The 14,934-nt window shown below is 36.0% G+C and overlaps 1 protein-coding gene across 9 annotated transcripts in view; it reads left to right on the forward strand.

The window, feature by feature from the left end:
- CPEB3 (cytoplasmic polyadenylation element binding protein 3) overlaps positions 1-14,934 on the forward strand; it is a 78,575-nt gene that overhangs the window by 19,581 nt on the left and 44,060 nt on the right. For 8 of the 9 annotated variants that reach the window (XM_069019718.1, XM_069019722.1, XM_069019721.1 and 5 more), the window contains one exon: positions 9,084-9,243. In XM_069019718.1, coding sequence (XP_068875819.1) covers positions 9,084-9,243 — 160 coding nt within the window. The remainder of the gene's footprint in view (positions 1-9,083; positions 9,244-14,934) is intronic. The other variant, XM_069019724.1, reaches the window with a different exon arrangement.

Below are 14,934 nucleotides of genomic sequence, written 5' to 3' on the forward strand. Positions count from 1 at the left end.
ATATATGCAGCCTTTGGTAATTTCGCAGATGATCAAATACTTAATAGCAAATATTTTTAAATTAGGGTTTCTAACATAATGACACTTTAGGAAAAGGTTTGCCTGATGTCTCACTGGCTGTACAAGAGTCTTCAACTCATGTTTAGAAGTAGGCACACAGCTTGAGAAAGCTGTAGTTCTATTTCCCTTACAAGAAGGTGCCTGAGACAGCTTGGAATTCTGTGATCGATTATGTCCTTGATAAAATCCCAGGATGGGCAACATTTGCTGCCTAACTATTCTCAATCCCGTTAGGAAGAAGGTGACAGAGTGGATTGTTGTGTGCCTCAATTTGTCATGCATATTAATCATGCTGTAATAGCACAAAGTTAGGACTTGGGTAGTTCACATGAGTAATTGGTAATTAATTAGTAATTAAAAGTATATTGCACCTAATAGGTTAAACCTTTTCTTTAAATCCTGCTTGCTGCAAAGTGACAGCACTCTGCAAAGGTCAACTCCTTGTTTTTCATTGCGAGTGTTTCTGGCCTGGTTCAGGCCTCTGAGTAAATACTGGTGAATGACCCCAGTTCCCCCCAGCCCTTAGGAACAACAATCCCCACTATACTATTTCATGTTCTGAAATGGAACATGACTGTCCTCTCTAAGGGTAGTTCTCCAAACCTGCAGGTAAGGATCTTGTCCTGTGTGGAGAGATGAAATGTGGTACTTCTCTTTTGTTGAAATAGCTGCTGGAGTTCTGACACCTACAAGATTTTTGTCAGGTGGCACTCTTTCCTGAGCACAAGAGAAATAGAACAGGAGCGTGACTTGAAATGTGCCAGTTAGATATTATTTTAGTCACATTTTTCTTAAAAGCACAATGAGTTGGGGTGAGAGACAATATTTTATTTGTCATCAGGCTTAAACATTTCAGTGACACTTTTTTTCCCCCTCTTACCAATATATTCCTTGTCACTGATGATCAGTAACTGTAGACAAAACCACTGTTTCAGAGAAATCCTTGAGTCTCCTTTGCTTGGTGGCCACAGTAAATGAAGCTACTGGGCAATGGTGCTCAGACATCTGTTTGACAGTGATTACTTGTGTTCTTTTCTATCTCCCATTTTGTCTCATTATGCTATCATACCATGAGACAGTCTGTAAATCTTTGAGGCAGTAGCTTCCTCACACAGTATGTCTCTACTGTCTTTTACATTCTGTGGTCCAGCCTGCGAAGTTTGATTATGCAGATCCTTTCACGTTGTAGCATCCCCAGTACTCCCTCCTCCCTTGCATCTCTGTAGTGCTTTCATTTTGTGATTTGAGGTTTGCACTTGTGCTGATTTGTCTGGCAAGGAGTTCTTAGGTCAATGTTAGTTTTTCCTTGCTATGGAACACAGACAATGTTCTACTGAACAGAGCAGTAGAAGCCCAAAGGTAGCTTATCAGTGCTGAACTCTTGCACAGCCAGCCAATGAACCAGTTAAATTATGTCATTTTAATAGCTCAAGGGTATAATGAATGGGCTTGTAAATTCTACTGCTGACATATTTTTTTTTCCACTTGCTTGTTTTTGTGAATTGATGGTCATCTTGGGTGTAACTACTTTAATCCTATATTTTACAAGTGTTAGAACCGTTTGTTACTGGAATCAGTAACTATAATAGAAAGTGGATACATCAGCTTTCTGAGATGCATTCAGCAGCAGGACTGATGAGCAGATTTTTATCTGAAGCATCACATTGAACAAAATATGACTAAACATAAATCCTGTCACTGAGTGCTCAGTCAGTTGTACTGTCTGCAGATCATTCCCTACAGTAGTGTATTGGCTGTAAAAATAATGGATGTTTTGTTGATCCTTCTGATTCTTTTTTTGGTGGGGTTTTTGTTTGGGTTTTTAAAATACATTGTTTAATTGTTTTCATGGCAAAAGATGATGTTTGAAATATTAATTGTATTATATTATCATATTTCTGTTTGCCAAGATGGTAGCAAGGCAAAAGATGGTGTTCCCCATTGGAACATTTGACTCTTCGTGCTTTACTGTCCTTGAATGGAGAAATAACACTAGTGATCATGAAAATAGTATGCTTGGCATATTATAAAAATCTGTATTGGAAGAATAACTTAATCAGTTATCACCTCTATTTAGGAAAATGCATCAGTTAATAAGTTATCACCTCTATTTAGGAAAATGCAGGGCAAATTCAATTACTTTCTTCCCCCCACTTTGCAAATACTGAATATTCTGGAACTTGACAGGATACTTTGTTTAGTCAGAATGATGCCAAGTTGTATAGCAATAAAGACTGAACTTTCTTATATATATTTTGAACATGTATTAAGGGTGTACAAAAAGGGAATCTCAACTGCAAAGTAAAGGGACATTAGACCCAAATAACATAATTTTTATTAGTTTTTGTAATTCTGTATAGTGCTGCTTGTATCTCTTCCTATTTCTTTGCTTTTTAGTTAATCTGAAAATAAAAATTACAAACATTTCACTAAAAATTTTTAGAAGTCAGAATTTGTAAGGGGTTAAAGTTTGAACACAACTTTACCTTTCTTTGTGGAAAAATTGCTTGAGTAGGTCAAGTTTTCAAAGCTTTTGGATTCAGTCCGAGTTCTTGCATGTTAACTATAAAAGTTTATGTAACACAGACAAGGTGGCTAAATATTAACTAGAGTTTTGAAATGTTATTTTTCAAATGACATGGAAATGTTTCCATAATCTATATACAGTTAGATATTGTTTTATATTTGTATTAAACCTCCTTATTTTTCTTAGAAGCCTTCTAAATAAGCTTAAAAAAATTCACCTTTTGCCCAGTGAACTTCCTAACACCTATGAAAATAAAATGTGCTACAGTTGGTAATGTTGAGAAAAGACAAACATATGAGAAGTTGATGTGTTCTCTGCACATTCCAAAAGCAACAGTAACATAAGAAAACATTCCCCAATTTGTTCCAGTAAAGGGACACAATAAATCCAGCTTAGTTTACTACTACCCAAAATTAACTGGAAAGATAAGAAAGTGGAATTCAAATAAAATTCCATTAAGACTTGATGTTAGTAGCTATGTTTCATTATGGGCATAGATGAATTTACCCTATTGTTCCATCCTACCTACATTTTATGTCTTCTTATTTGTTTTGGTTTATTCCATATTTTTATTAAATCCAGTATAAGGAAGAATTACTAACATTTCTGGTTGTTCCAGTTCTGTGTGCGTCTGGGTTGTCAGTCATGTTGTTGTTGGCAGCATTCCAGCACCAATCTGCAAAGGAAGTAACACTTGCTATTTACAAGTTTTTTTCTTTTGTACAGTGATAATTTTACTTTACCATGTGACCATATTCCTCAGATTTCCTATATTTTGAAAGACTTTTGAAAGTGGGATTGCATCCCAGCTGAAGCTGCGAGAAGTGAAGGACTGCCCAGCGAGCATTTAGAGCATGCTGTATGTGATTATTCATGTGCACCATCATGGTATGTTGGGCATGTCCCAAGCTAAACTTCAGAATACTTTTTTTTTTTTTTGCAGTTGTTGGTTTTGCTGTTTTGAATTGAGATACTGAAACAAGACAAACTTGTTTTCCTCGTGTTCTTAGTAATAACCTGTGCTGCAAGTGCTAGAACAGAGTGAGCGAGCCCTCTTTGAAACAGTGCTGGCATTTTACCCTGTGTTTATTCAAAGCTGTGCTTCCATTGACTTCAGCTTTAGTTGGCAATGCTTAGCAATCCTGTCCAGCCAAATCCAGGTTTATGTTGGGCACAGAACAAAACACAGCAGTGACCCCTGTGAAGAAGTTTGCATTGATAGGAAAGTTGTTTAAGCCGTAAGAGTTGTAGCTGTTCCCTAGATCTCATTCTTCTGATCAAAACACTGCGTGTAATGTCGTAGGCTCTGATGGCTCCTGTGACACTCACTGGAGGTGTGGTATTCTGGAAACAGTTAATATTTCAGTGAATCGAAGCCATCCTGTTGCTCAGCAGAGTTGGGTTGCGTTGTGCCACATACTGGTGCAGAAAGCTGGAAAATCTAGGGCAGCATGAAAATGTAGAACACTGAAATAAATTACGGAAACTGAGACAGTGTTAAGAATATAGGAAGCTTGGAAGCTTAGTAGAAAGTCAGTGAACTGAAATCTGTAGACCCAGGGAAATGTATCTTTGGAAGGGTCTAGATACTTGGGGATTTGTTGCTTGCACAGTAGAAAAAATGCAGATGAGAGGGATCTCTCAACTCCATGTGTATTTTATGCTATAGATGTAGATGACCATGCCAAACAGAATTTAACACATGCAGCTGTGTGTTCCATGGTTAAGGATTCTGAGTATGGATGATAGCTAGGCCTGGGCAACATGTGTTAGATTGCTGACATGCGTTCTCAGGGTGAAACCTGCCACTTTTTAACTGTACTTTAATAATTAATGGTCAAGTGTATTTTCTGCCATTATCCTCTTCAGAGACAAAAGAAAATTATACATCTTCAGGTTTTGGAGCAAGATGCATGTTCTCCATGTCTCTGCCATGGGATAGGTCAGTAATTTCCTTTTTTAGTTCATTAGTTCCAATTACTTTGGGCTACCTTTTCAAGCTGAGAGAGTTAGTGAGGAAATCAGGCTGTATTAAGATCCACTTCTCACCTGTTATGATCCTAGCTATAGATTTGGTCTTGACATTGTCATCCATGATGTAGTCATGTATTTTTTTCTCATTCTTTATCTTTCACTCTCAGCAGTAAAGACATGGTTTGTGTGTCTAGTGGGAGGGAACTGAAGTAGTGCTTGTTATGCCTTGCCCTTACACGCCCATGCTGTGAGTCTGAAGGGGGCAGAACAAAGGCTACCACATTACAGGGTACAAAAAATGGGAAAAAGTTCTTTTTATTTCAAATGTTACAAATGTGTCAGTACTTCAGGTACTGCTCAGTAATATTTGTTTCATAATTAAGATAACTTTCAAAGTTACATCCCCCTCCTGGAATTTGCTGATGCACTTATTACAACTCAGCCATGTCCTGGAATAAGTGACACAGGCATCTGTCCTAGAGATAAACACACCTCTTGAAAGCACTGTTTTGATTCATTCCTAGAGCTTGTTCATTATGTGTGTTGGATGGAGACTGGAGACCTCTGAATAGTTATCCTGGTTGTGTAATTAAAGACTAGCATAATACATATGCACAAAAGTGTAAGATTCAGATAAAATGCACATTGTTGTATTTTCTCATTTTATTTTAGTGTATTGAGTCTGCAGTTATTTTTGGCAGTTACTCATTTGTTTTGACTTTTTAAAAATTAAAATACTATAGACACTGTATTATGTGACATTTTTAATCAGCCTTGCAAGTAAGATATTTAGAGGCAGAAAGTTGAGACCCAACTCCAACTAAAGGTCCATTTCACTTTGTGATCCTTCAAAAATCTGATCCTGATGTGCATTTGTAATTTTTCACTATGCTTAACAAGTCCACTTTGAGGAAGTCTATGGCATGGATGAATGAATAGATAATAGCCATGAAGGGCTGGGATTTAAAGTTTTGGGATGCATCTCTTCTCTAAGAGCTCTTATTACTAAACTGTTTTTCTTTCTTTCAAGACTAGAGAATTCTAAGAACTGAAATATGCTGCCATATACACCGGTAGCTAACAAGGAAGGAGCTGCTGTCTGAACACAGCAGAAGTACAATCCAACATGGGCATGCTGGACTTAATCTTTTGCTGACTTAATGATTTTTCTGTAGCTAAAGGCAGTGCCTGGTAGCTGGAGATTTCTCTTTTATCCATAATGCAGTTTACCTAAGTAGGTCTTAGGAGCTTTGTCTTCTTTAGGAAGATATCCTTGTGAATTTTCCAGACTTGCTGGATTTTCAGATTTCTTTTCCAAGTTATTTATTATGCTTTTTCACTCTGTATTTTGTATATATTTTGTTTTTAGTTCACGGTCCTAGTCCCAGAACTTTCTTGTAAAGTTCTTGTGCACTGCTAAGGACCTTTATGAATTGTTTATGTTGTTGGGACTGTTTGGCAATAGATTGGTGGCCTGTGGAAACAATGCAAAAGGCAAATCCAGGAGATGGAACAGTATCAGCTCACAAAACCAGGAGAACCTGTTCATGCTGAGAAATAAGGAAACATAAATGTGTGTGTGCACAGAAGCACCAGTCATCTTGGAAAAAATTGCTGAATTTAGAAAACAGTTTTCAAATCTGCTGAGTACAAATGAATTACTACTGAATTGAAAGCTACTGAGAAAAATGGTAATAGCCCTTTTATTTAGGAGCTAGAATGTTAGCCCTTACTTGTGTTTTATCACCCACACTGCAGAGTCTGTAGTCAGCATGCGTTATACTTATGCACTGCCACAACATACTCGTAAAATCTGTTGCATCTAAAATTTCCTTTACTAGATTTATCTTGTGCTAGTACTATAATGGGAAGTGTTATAATTGCCTGGTAAAGGGTTTTGATTAAATTGATTTTCCTGTGTCTAATGTAGGTCTGTGTTAATCTTGAAAAGATATTGCAGGTTTGTATGCCCCTTAAAAGGTTATGAAGATGCAGCATTCTAACAAGCCTGCCCTGCATAACCTTGCCGCGACGCTACAATTTCTTTCTCCCTTTTTCCGCTTGTGTCCATGTGCACAGCTTCTTGGCAGGTTACAGAACAAAGTAGGACCTCCCAGGGATTTGCTGCTATAGTAGCATAGTTAAAATGTAACATACATATGTTAATAAAGGACAGTTAAATTCAATTTGTAGGCTGTGTCCTCTTCTGAACTCACGCCTTCCGACCTCTAAGACTGTAATCTCAGGAATGTTTAAAGTTAGAATAAATTATCATTGTGGCAAAAGCAACAGTCCTGCCCTTTTGCTCTCCTGCCACTGTTGGTTTTGCCAGCTCAGCTCTGCTATGGCTGTATAGTAAACCCAATCAGGGCACACATCTGACTGAAAAATACTTCCTTACCCCTATTCAGGATATAAGCTGTATCTTTGCATTCATGTTTTCTCTTCAAAAAGATGTTATAATTGGGTATTGAGGCATCTGACCTCTTTACTTACATGCAGTACATGTATCTAAAAGAGGCAAATAGAGAAAGACAACAAAAATTCTTGCTTTGAAGGAATGATACAGATTCTATTGAATCAATTTACTAATATATCACTAGAAAGGATTTTTTTCACATCAAAGTTAATGCTTTTTCTTTTCAATTTAGACTTGCATTTTTTTTTTTAAGGAAGTGAATATGAAATAAAACAAACTCTTCTCTCTGACCACATATTACTAAGAAGTGGGTTGTTTTAACCAAAATAAAGTTTTCTTTTTGAAAAAAAAAAAAACAAAACACCTCAGTGAACCTCAGTGTTTTGGATGTTTTTGTTTGGTTTGAGGTTATTTTTCCCCCTAGGATCTATTTTAGATTTCCTGGACATACATTTTATTTTATATTCCAATGTATTGATCCAGTTGGATAGGTGAACAAGTCCTCTTTTAAATACAGTATACAAATGTTGGCATTCTAAGCAGCTGTAGAAGACATAAAAATCATCAACAATGAGAATTGAAAATCAGTGAGCTCACTTGAACTTCAGTACTTAGTATAGCTTCTAACAGAAATCATGTATTATTCTTTGAACATCGTGCTTGACTGCCAAAAAATGCTCAATAGATGAAATAAAGGTGTATAGAAAATAATGGTAGTCCATTTATAAAAAATACAGTATTAGCACAGTATTAGAAATTGGGTCTTCAGTTTATAGAGTAGGCACTGTGGGAATATGAAATTTTTGACAGTAAGATTATCTGTATTTCAGAGTTTTCTGTAACAGCAAGCTTTTAATGATGTGTATTTATTTTAATTCCAGAACAGGAATATTAAAAGAAAGCTTAATTTATACCAGTGAACTCAGTTCTCTCCTTTACTTTTATTTAAAGACAACCTAAGAACAAGAGGGTTCAAGAGAGATAATATTTATTAAGACAAAACCTTTATTACCTTTTCTATGGATACTTCTGCTTTTTCTCTGAGGATTTTAAATTTTAGTTTTTCGGTCAATAATATCTTCTAGTAACTAGCATGTGAAAAACATTGTTCCAGGAATTGTGGGAGCATATTACAAGGAAGGTTTCAGTTTGCAGAGTAGACTGTTACACCACTCTTCATCAACTGTAGCATAATATAGTATACAACCTCCCCCCATTCTTTTTGTAATGATAGTGATGAGAATAGGAAAACAAATGTTTTTTTAGTGACAGGATGACTGCAAGGGGCCATTCTGTTATGTTGTCTTATGGTGTACAGTTCTCCAGATACATTGGTAGATTGTCCCCTCCATGTGATCGTTCCTGAGCTTTGAAACTGGTTGTTCTAGTAGGCCTTCTAAAGAGTGATTCTGGTTTTTGTTTTTCTTTTCTTTTTCCCCTTTACTTACCAAAAGCAGAAGCAGAACTACAGTGAATTAAAAATGAGAGATTCAAACAATACAAACCAAGCCTTGCTCGGGTTTTTGAGTGCCCTACAGTGGAAGTGTTATCCTAGCTTCCTTTATTTTTTCTTGCACCTAGTGTACGTTCCTTAAACCTGTCAGATTAATGTTAGACATTTGAAGAATTAATTGGTACTTTCTGGAGCAAAGGTGCCTGCTGGTGTCTTGAGCATTGCTTGTTTCTGCTCTGATATTAAGATAGCGCAGTGACAGAAGGCAGATGTTGAAGCTGTAAACCAAAAATCTCCGAAACAATTTCACTTCTCCAGTGTAAGCATTAATATTGCTTTATTTCTAAGTTGTTATTTAAGTGATAATGTTTAGAATTAGCTATTGCTTGTATGTATATTTTTAGAAGTATTTAAAAGCCTCTTTGCATAGCTGTACTGGTGAAAACAGCAGTTGCAAAATGAAGGGTATAATTTTAAACAACTGTAGACATATTTATAAATTTTAATTTTTTTCTTATAAAACGTTCTTGCGAGAAGAAATGTAGAATTGGATGCTGGAATTCATATAACAAGAAATGAGCCTATGTTAGAAAATTAAGTTTTTCAATAACTCTTGTTTTTTCTTCTTCCTTTTTTTTTTTTTCTTCTAGGACCGGAATAGGCCCTATGACACTTTTAACTTGCACTCTTTGGAAAATTCCTTAATGGATATGATAAGGACTGATCATGAGCCTCTGAAAGGTAAACACTACCCTCCCAGTGGCCCACCAATGAGTTTCGCTGATATAATGTGGAGGAATCATTTTACAGGTTAGGAATATTCATATGTCCATGCTTGCTTGGTGTTTAAACAAAAAATCAGCTTTTCAGTATTTCTATAAACTTTTTGTTAATGAATGAGTTTCCAGTTATGTGAAATTTCTGTTCTCCCATTTTAAGATCAACTTCTCTACTAGGAAGATAAGGTGAAATGTGTATACATTTATTGTAAGTGTACAATCAAAGTATTATCTAACTGGCATATCTGAAACATGGGATTTTGTATCAGCAAATTGTAGAATGAGATCTCTTGCTGCAGTCACTTCAAAAAATGTTTCATGCAACTGGAGTCCAATTGTTGTGTTCAACATCTTTTTCAAAGGTTATACTTCACTTACATGTGGATTATCAGCTACGATACTGTGGTCCCAAACCAACCACTGTATCAAGGTTACTCTCTTTATTTATTTCAGGTTTCTTTTAAACAAATTTATCTTAATTTGGATTTCAAACTGTTAGGAGGAGCCAAAAGATGTTAGATGTTGTTAAGTGCTGGGAAAGTGTTGATTAACAGTTGCTGTTAAACTGTGTTTGTTCTACCAGGTGTTGCATTAGACATGAAACCATTTCTAATACTTTGCTGGTAGTGTATAATGAAAGGTGTGGCAGCATTTCATTGAATTCCTGATCAACCTGCACCCTCCTTTGTCTTAAGTTTGAAACTTTGCTTGGAACATCACCCTTCTTGGCATATGTGCCCCCTCGTATCCCAGTAGATACTTGGAACAAAAAATAATTCTCTTAGGATGGAACAAGATTAGAATGTGGTTAGGAGGATTAACCGTACAAGATTCTGATGGGAAGACCAAATTGAAATGCTTCTGGGATATTTTCTTCTTGTTTTGGGGTCTGAGTTTCTCGTGCTCTGTTTGGTTCAGAGGAGGTAGTGGAGGCGCTCTAGGTGAGAAAGGGAGAGTCTATCCTCTTGTTTGTAGCAGCTGAAGCTCCAAACCCTTCTCTCAATCTGAGGTATGGTCAGACTTTGTCCTGTAGGCCATGGAAATTGAATTTATTTCAAGGTCACCAAAGCACTTCTTTTAAAGCATGATCCACTTGGCCTTGAGAGGGCATGTGATTAAGTGACTTTTTTGGGGAGGGATTTTTTTTTTGCTTTCAAGCATGGAACAGAGCAAGTCTGACAGATTGTTAGTGCAGCAGAAACTACCTGATCCTCACTCCTGAAATATTGAGTTACTTATATTGAGTGAGTGCTGACCTAGTCTGATTGGCAGGCTGGCTTGGTGCTCTCTAGCAAGGAGAGCCAGGGTCAGTCAGTCACTCAGTTCTTTTTACTCAGTGTATTTCTTGCTGTGAAAGAGATTTGAAATCTAGCTCTGATGCTTCTGGACTTAAATTACCGGCATATCCATCTAATTTGCATTTTATCATAAGCGCAGTCTTGGGAGGAGGTGCTCAGTAGCAGCTCTTGTTTTGTTTCTAAAACCAATTTCTTTTTCTCAGCCTTTCCTGCCAGATAGGGGAAACCTTCTGTATGTTCCTGTCTTTCTGTCCTCATCGTCTGAGAACTGTGTAGCTTTACAAATCATTTGCCATTTTTGTGCTTTGAGATTTAAGGAATGTAAATTAATTGAAAAGGAATTCTCATTTTCATTTGTCCTAAGACACTTCGACAGACTTCCCTACCTGCTTTCTTTGCCATCATGACCAGCTTCAACATTTTTCTTTTCTTTCAGTCAATACTCATAAATACTTATCTTCTTTCAAAAGGAGAGAAAAAAAGAGGAAAAAATTCAGTTAAGGAACTGTTAAGCTTTGCCTGGTTAATGACAAATTCCAGTGTATGGCCCAGGGTATCTGGCTGCTCCCTGTGTCAGTCATAACAAGGCCTCTGTAACAGAAGTGTGCAGTATCTCCCAAGATGTTTTCCTGGACGGTCTTATTTAGTTTCTGAGTTGCCAGTAAAATATATTATACACTACAAAAATATGAGGGATAGTTTTGCTTTAATAAGGAAAGGTTATATTTGCAGTATTTCATAAGCTTTTTAATTTACATTCTGCTTTGACCTAAAGCTGTAGGGCAAAAGTGAATTATCAGAATAGCTATGGGTAGATGCCGCTTATCACTGACCAGAATATTTCTTTCCTACATAAAAGTGTCTCCTGTCTGTGGTGTAATATGTCACTGTTGCAATATGTTTATCCATGTCAAACTATTGCATTACAACACAAACAGATGCATTCTGATCTATAAAAAATATTTCGATCGGTAGTAACTAGCAGCTGCCTTTGTTCTATTTTTAAATAATTAAATAAAATATTTCAGCTGTGTTAGATCATATGCTGTGCACATGTGCTACTGACAGGTCATGAAACTAAGTATGAAATTGAGGAGAGAAATCATGTCCTTCAAAGTATTTCTTTTAAATTTACTGTTACACTAGATAACAGTAATATTTGGGTTTTATTCTAAATCAGAACAGAAACAAACTTTGTGATTTACAAATCCCCACCTAACAAAAATTCTGATTTTTTTTCAGAGTATTAGTGTGACACAACTTCAAATATAAGTAATTGGAGACAACACAAGTACAAGGAGATTTCAAGAGTTGGCTCTATTGTACCTACTTTTAACAGAGATCATATTGTAGAAAGATACATAAAGCATGTGTTGATTATGTCATAATATTTCAGTAGAGATCAAGATGTTGAATATATATGTACAACATTCAGAGGCAGAAACAGCATCTGTGAGGAAACTTTTTGTCTTGGTTTTCAGTACTTACTTGTGTAATACAAAACTGAAGTTGCTGGGTTACTTCATAACTATTGTAAAGACTATCAGGTCATATGAAAACTAAGCAAAATTTAAGATTTCTTGTTTGCATTTAAATTAACTACATTTTGACAGCCAGTTGTTTGAAGATTACATGCAACTTAGTGTTGTAGTAAATATAGAATGGACCTTTACATTTCCACTTGGATTTGGATTAATTTCAATACATTCCACCTGATTTTGTTCAGCTGTAAGTGTTCCTAAGCTTTTTGTAAGCAAAGCACTAAGTTTGCCACATGACCTAAGAAAAGTGAAGGTGAATGGATCGTTTTTGTAATTGCAGTCAGCAACTGAACACAAAGGTCATGCAAATAGAACAAATGTTGTCATCTCAGTCCTAGAAATGGTGCTACCCTGTTAGAGCTTTTTGCAACACTTTCATTAGAAAAAAGTGCAGTGTACCAGCATTTCCCAAAATCTCGATGCTCATCAGACCCCTTTCTGTAAATGCTCATGAAAAACAGTGTGCACACAGATGTGTTTGCATGTGTATTTGTGTTTAAAATTAGGCCCCTCCTGCTAATCCTTTTAAAGGACAGTATGTTGCCTTTCCATTTAAAACTCTTCTTATTTAAGAAGATCCTCTTTAGTATTTTTTTTTCAGAACAGAATATGGTGATTAAATGGTTCATATTTCTTAAATAAGTGCCTTTTCCAATGATCCTGTAGTATGATCATACTTCCTAATTTGCTGCTGGCAACCACTATGTCCTTGTCTTTGACCTGCTGAATCTGTTTGGTCAGGAATGGTGGGGATTTTTTGTTTGCTTTGTTTAGTTTAAGAAGTGGTTATAGAGATAGCAAATTTTCCTTCTCTTTATTTCCATTTTTTCATTGACCTCACAAAGAGCTAAAGCTGTTTTGCTTTTTTTCTTTCTTGCTTTGCTACTGTTTTGAGGGGTTTGAATATTTTAGTATAGATTGCTAATGGAAAAGTCTGCTTTGATATTGTTTTATTTTAGTCCCTCCCCCCCCATGCACCAGTGAAAAATACCAATATTACTCTTTTGAATACAGTTCTAGAACTTCATGTAGAATGATCATATGTGTAAAAATACTTGTCTACCACTTACAAGTAATGCCAAATTTAACTTTATGTTCAAGTCTTGCTTTCAAAGTACTATTATTTTGAAAATATAGCTGTTTTCAAGCTAAAAATGTTTGCCCTACTTTAATATATGCAAGACTGTTGTGTATTGGAGCAATGTAATTTACTTATAAAGTCTGGATTTCATTGTAATATATATGCTGTTTTATTTATAGGTTGCTTTCCCTACTGATAGGCTATATATGCTTACTCAGTGATGGGAAGAAGTTTTATTACTGATATTCATAGCTGATAATTATACACTTTTCTTCACATTGCCACAATATGTTTTTGTGCAGTTAAAGTATATATGTGTGAACACAGTAATAGTTCTTCATATTTCCCTTCTGGAAAACAATAGTACTTTTGTTCTGCTCAGTATTTTAGTTTTTTTAAAGATCTGTAAGTGTAGGTGTTTAAATTATGGGTGTGAGCAAATGGCAGATATACATTAAAAACAGGGGAGAGAATAAAGTCAATAAACTTCTTCAGAGAGTTACCTTTTATTTTATAATTTTTTTATGCAGACCCTTGCTTACAACATTCTTGGTGTTGAAATTGTCTTGGGCCTATATGTTGAGTTAGTGTAGCATAGTTTCAGATGTCTGTAATTTTGGGGGGAAAGGAGAGAGAATGGTCTAAGGTCTACTCAGGTATGAATTACTAAAATTCTTTTATATGCACACGTGCTTCATGCTTTGTGGCCATTTGTGAATCCTGGAGCACACACTCATGGCTGAGCTGGGGGGATGGGAGGGGTGTGTGTGGAGTTGTAGCTTGTGCTGTAAACCAGGCTTCGAATACATGCGAGTCAGATGAATAATCTTGTTTCACATGTTTGGGGTAATGTTCAGGTCTTGTTTTGATTTTTGCACTCTCCTGTGTTTAAACTTTATCCTACCCCACTTGCTAGCTATCCATCCAAATAAGTATTGCTGGTTTTTAGTGCCTTTTGTTGGCACGATCTTGGAAATCATAGAAAAGATAAGATTGATAAAGGAGGTATTATTACTAAAGAAACAGAGCAGACATAGTCCCGTTGCCCATTTCATTTGACCTTGCCACAGGATTATGTAGACAAAAATTGTAATTGACATCAACAGAGATCTTAAGAATTGAGAGAAAGTTCTCATTTCCAGTAAGTTCTCATTTCCAGTAAGTTCAGGACAGGTCAAAAGCAGGCCAGCTATTTTCCACCAAATCTTATGCCAAATACTAATTGCTGAATTGGTATAAGGGGTCAATCTTGGTGCAAATCATGAAATATAATAGTGCAAAAATTTTTATTCAATACACAAGCAATGAACATTGTTTCTTGGAATGTTGACTGTAACATGAAAATGATGAGAATAGGTAACTGTAATCTTAAAAGTCCTTTACTATGTGAGTGTTCATATCCGGGGGCTGATTAGGGCTACACAAGTTCAAAAAACCATAAAGCACTTAGGAAGAGAAAATTAATAGAAGAAGAAATGCAATAGTGGTAAAACTGTCTCTGATACTCATGTTTGCTATTTCCAGAACAATATTATTTCTCAAAACCGATCATGTAACTCAAAATTATCTACACAATTAAAAAAAAAAATTATTTGCAAAAGAATCAATAAAGATTCATATGTGGGAAGGGTATGCTTCCTTAAGTTGTTAGAAAGATTTCAGAATTCATTCAAGATCATTACTCTCTTTTACAAATACCAAGGTAAAGCTAAATTCTATTTAACATCTCATTTCCAGTATAATACAGAAGAGAAGATGCACAGCCTTGATGTGCTCTAAAAAGGAATTGGGCTCTCTGCCAT

This window comes from Aphelocoma coerulescens, chromosome 6 (assembly GCF_041296385.1).
Source record: "Aphelocoma coerulescens isolate FSJ_1873_10779 chromosome 6, UR_Acoe_1.0, whole genome shotgun sequence".
NCBI lineage: Eukaryota > Metazoa > Chordata > Aves > Passeriformes > Corvidae > Aphelocoma > Aphelocoma coerulescens.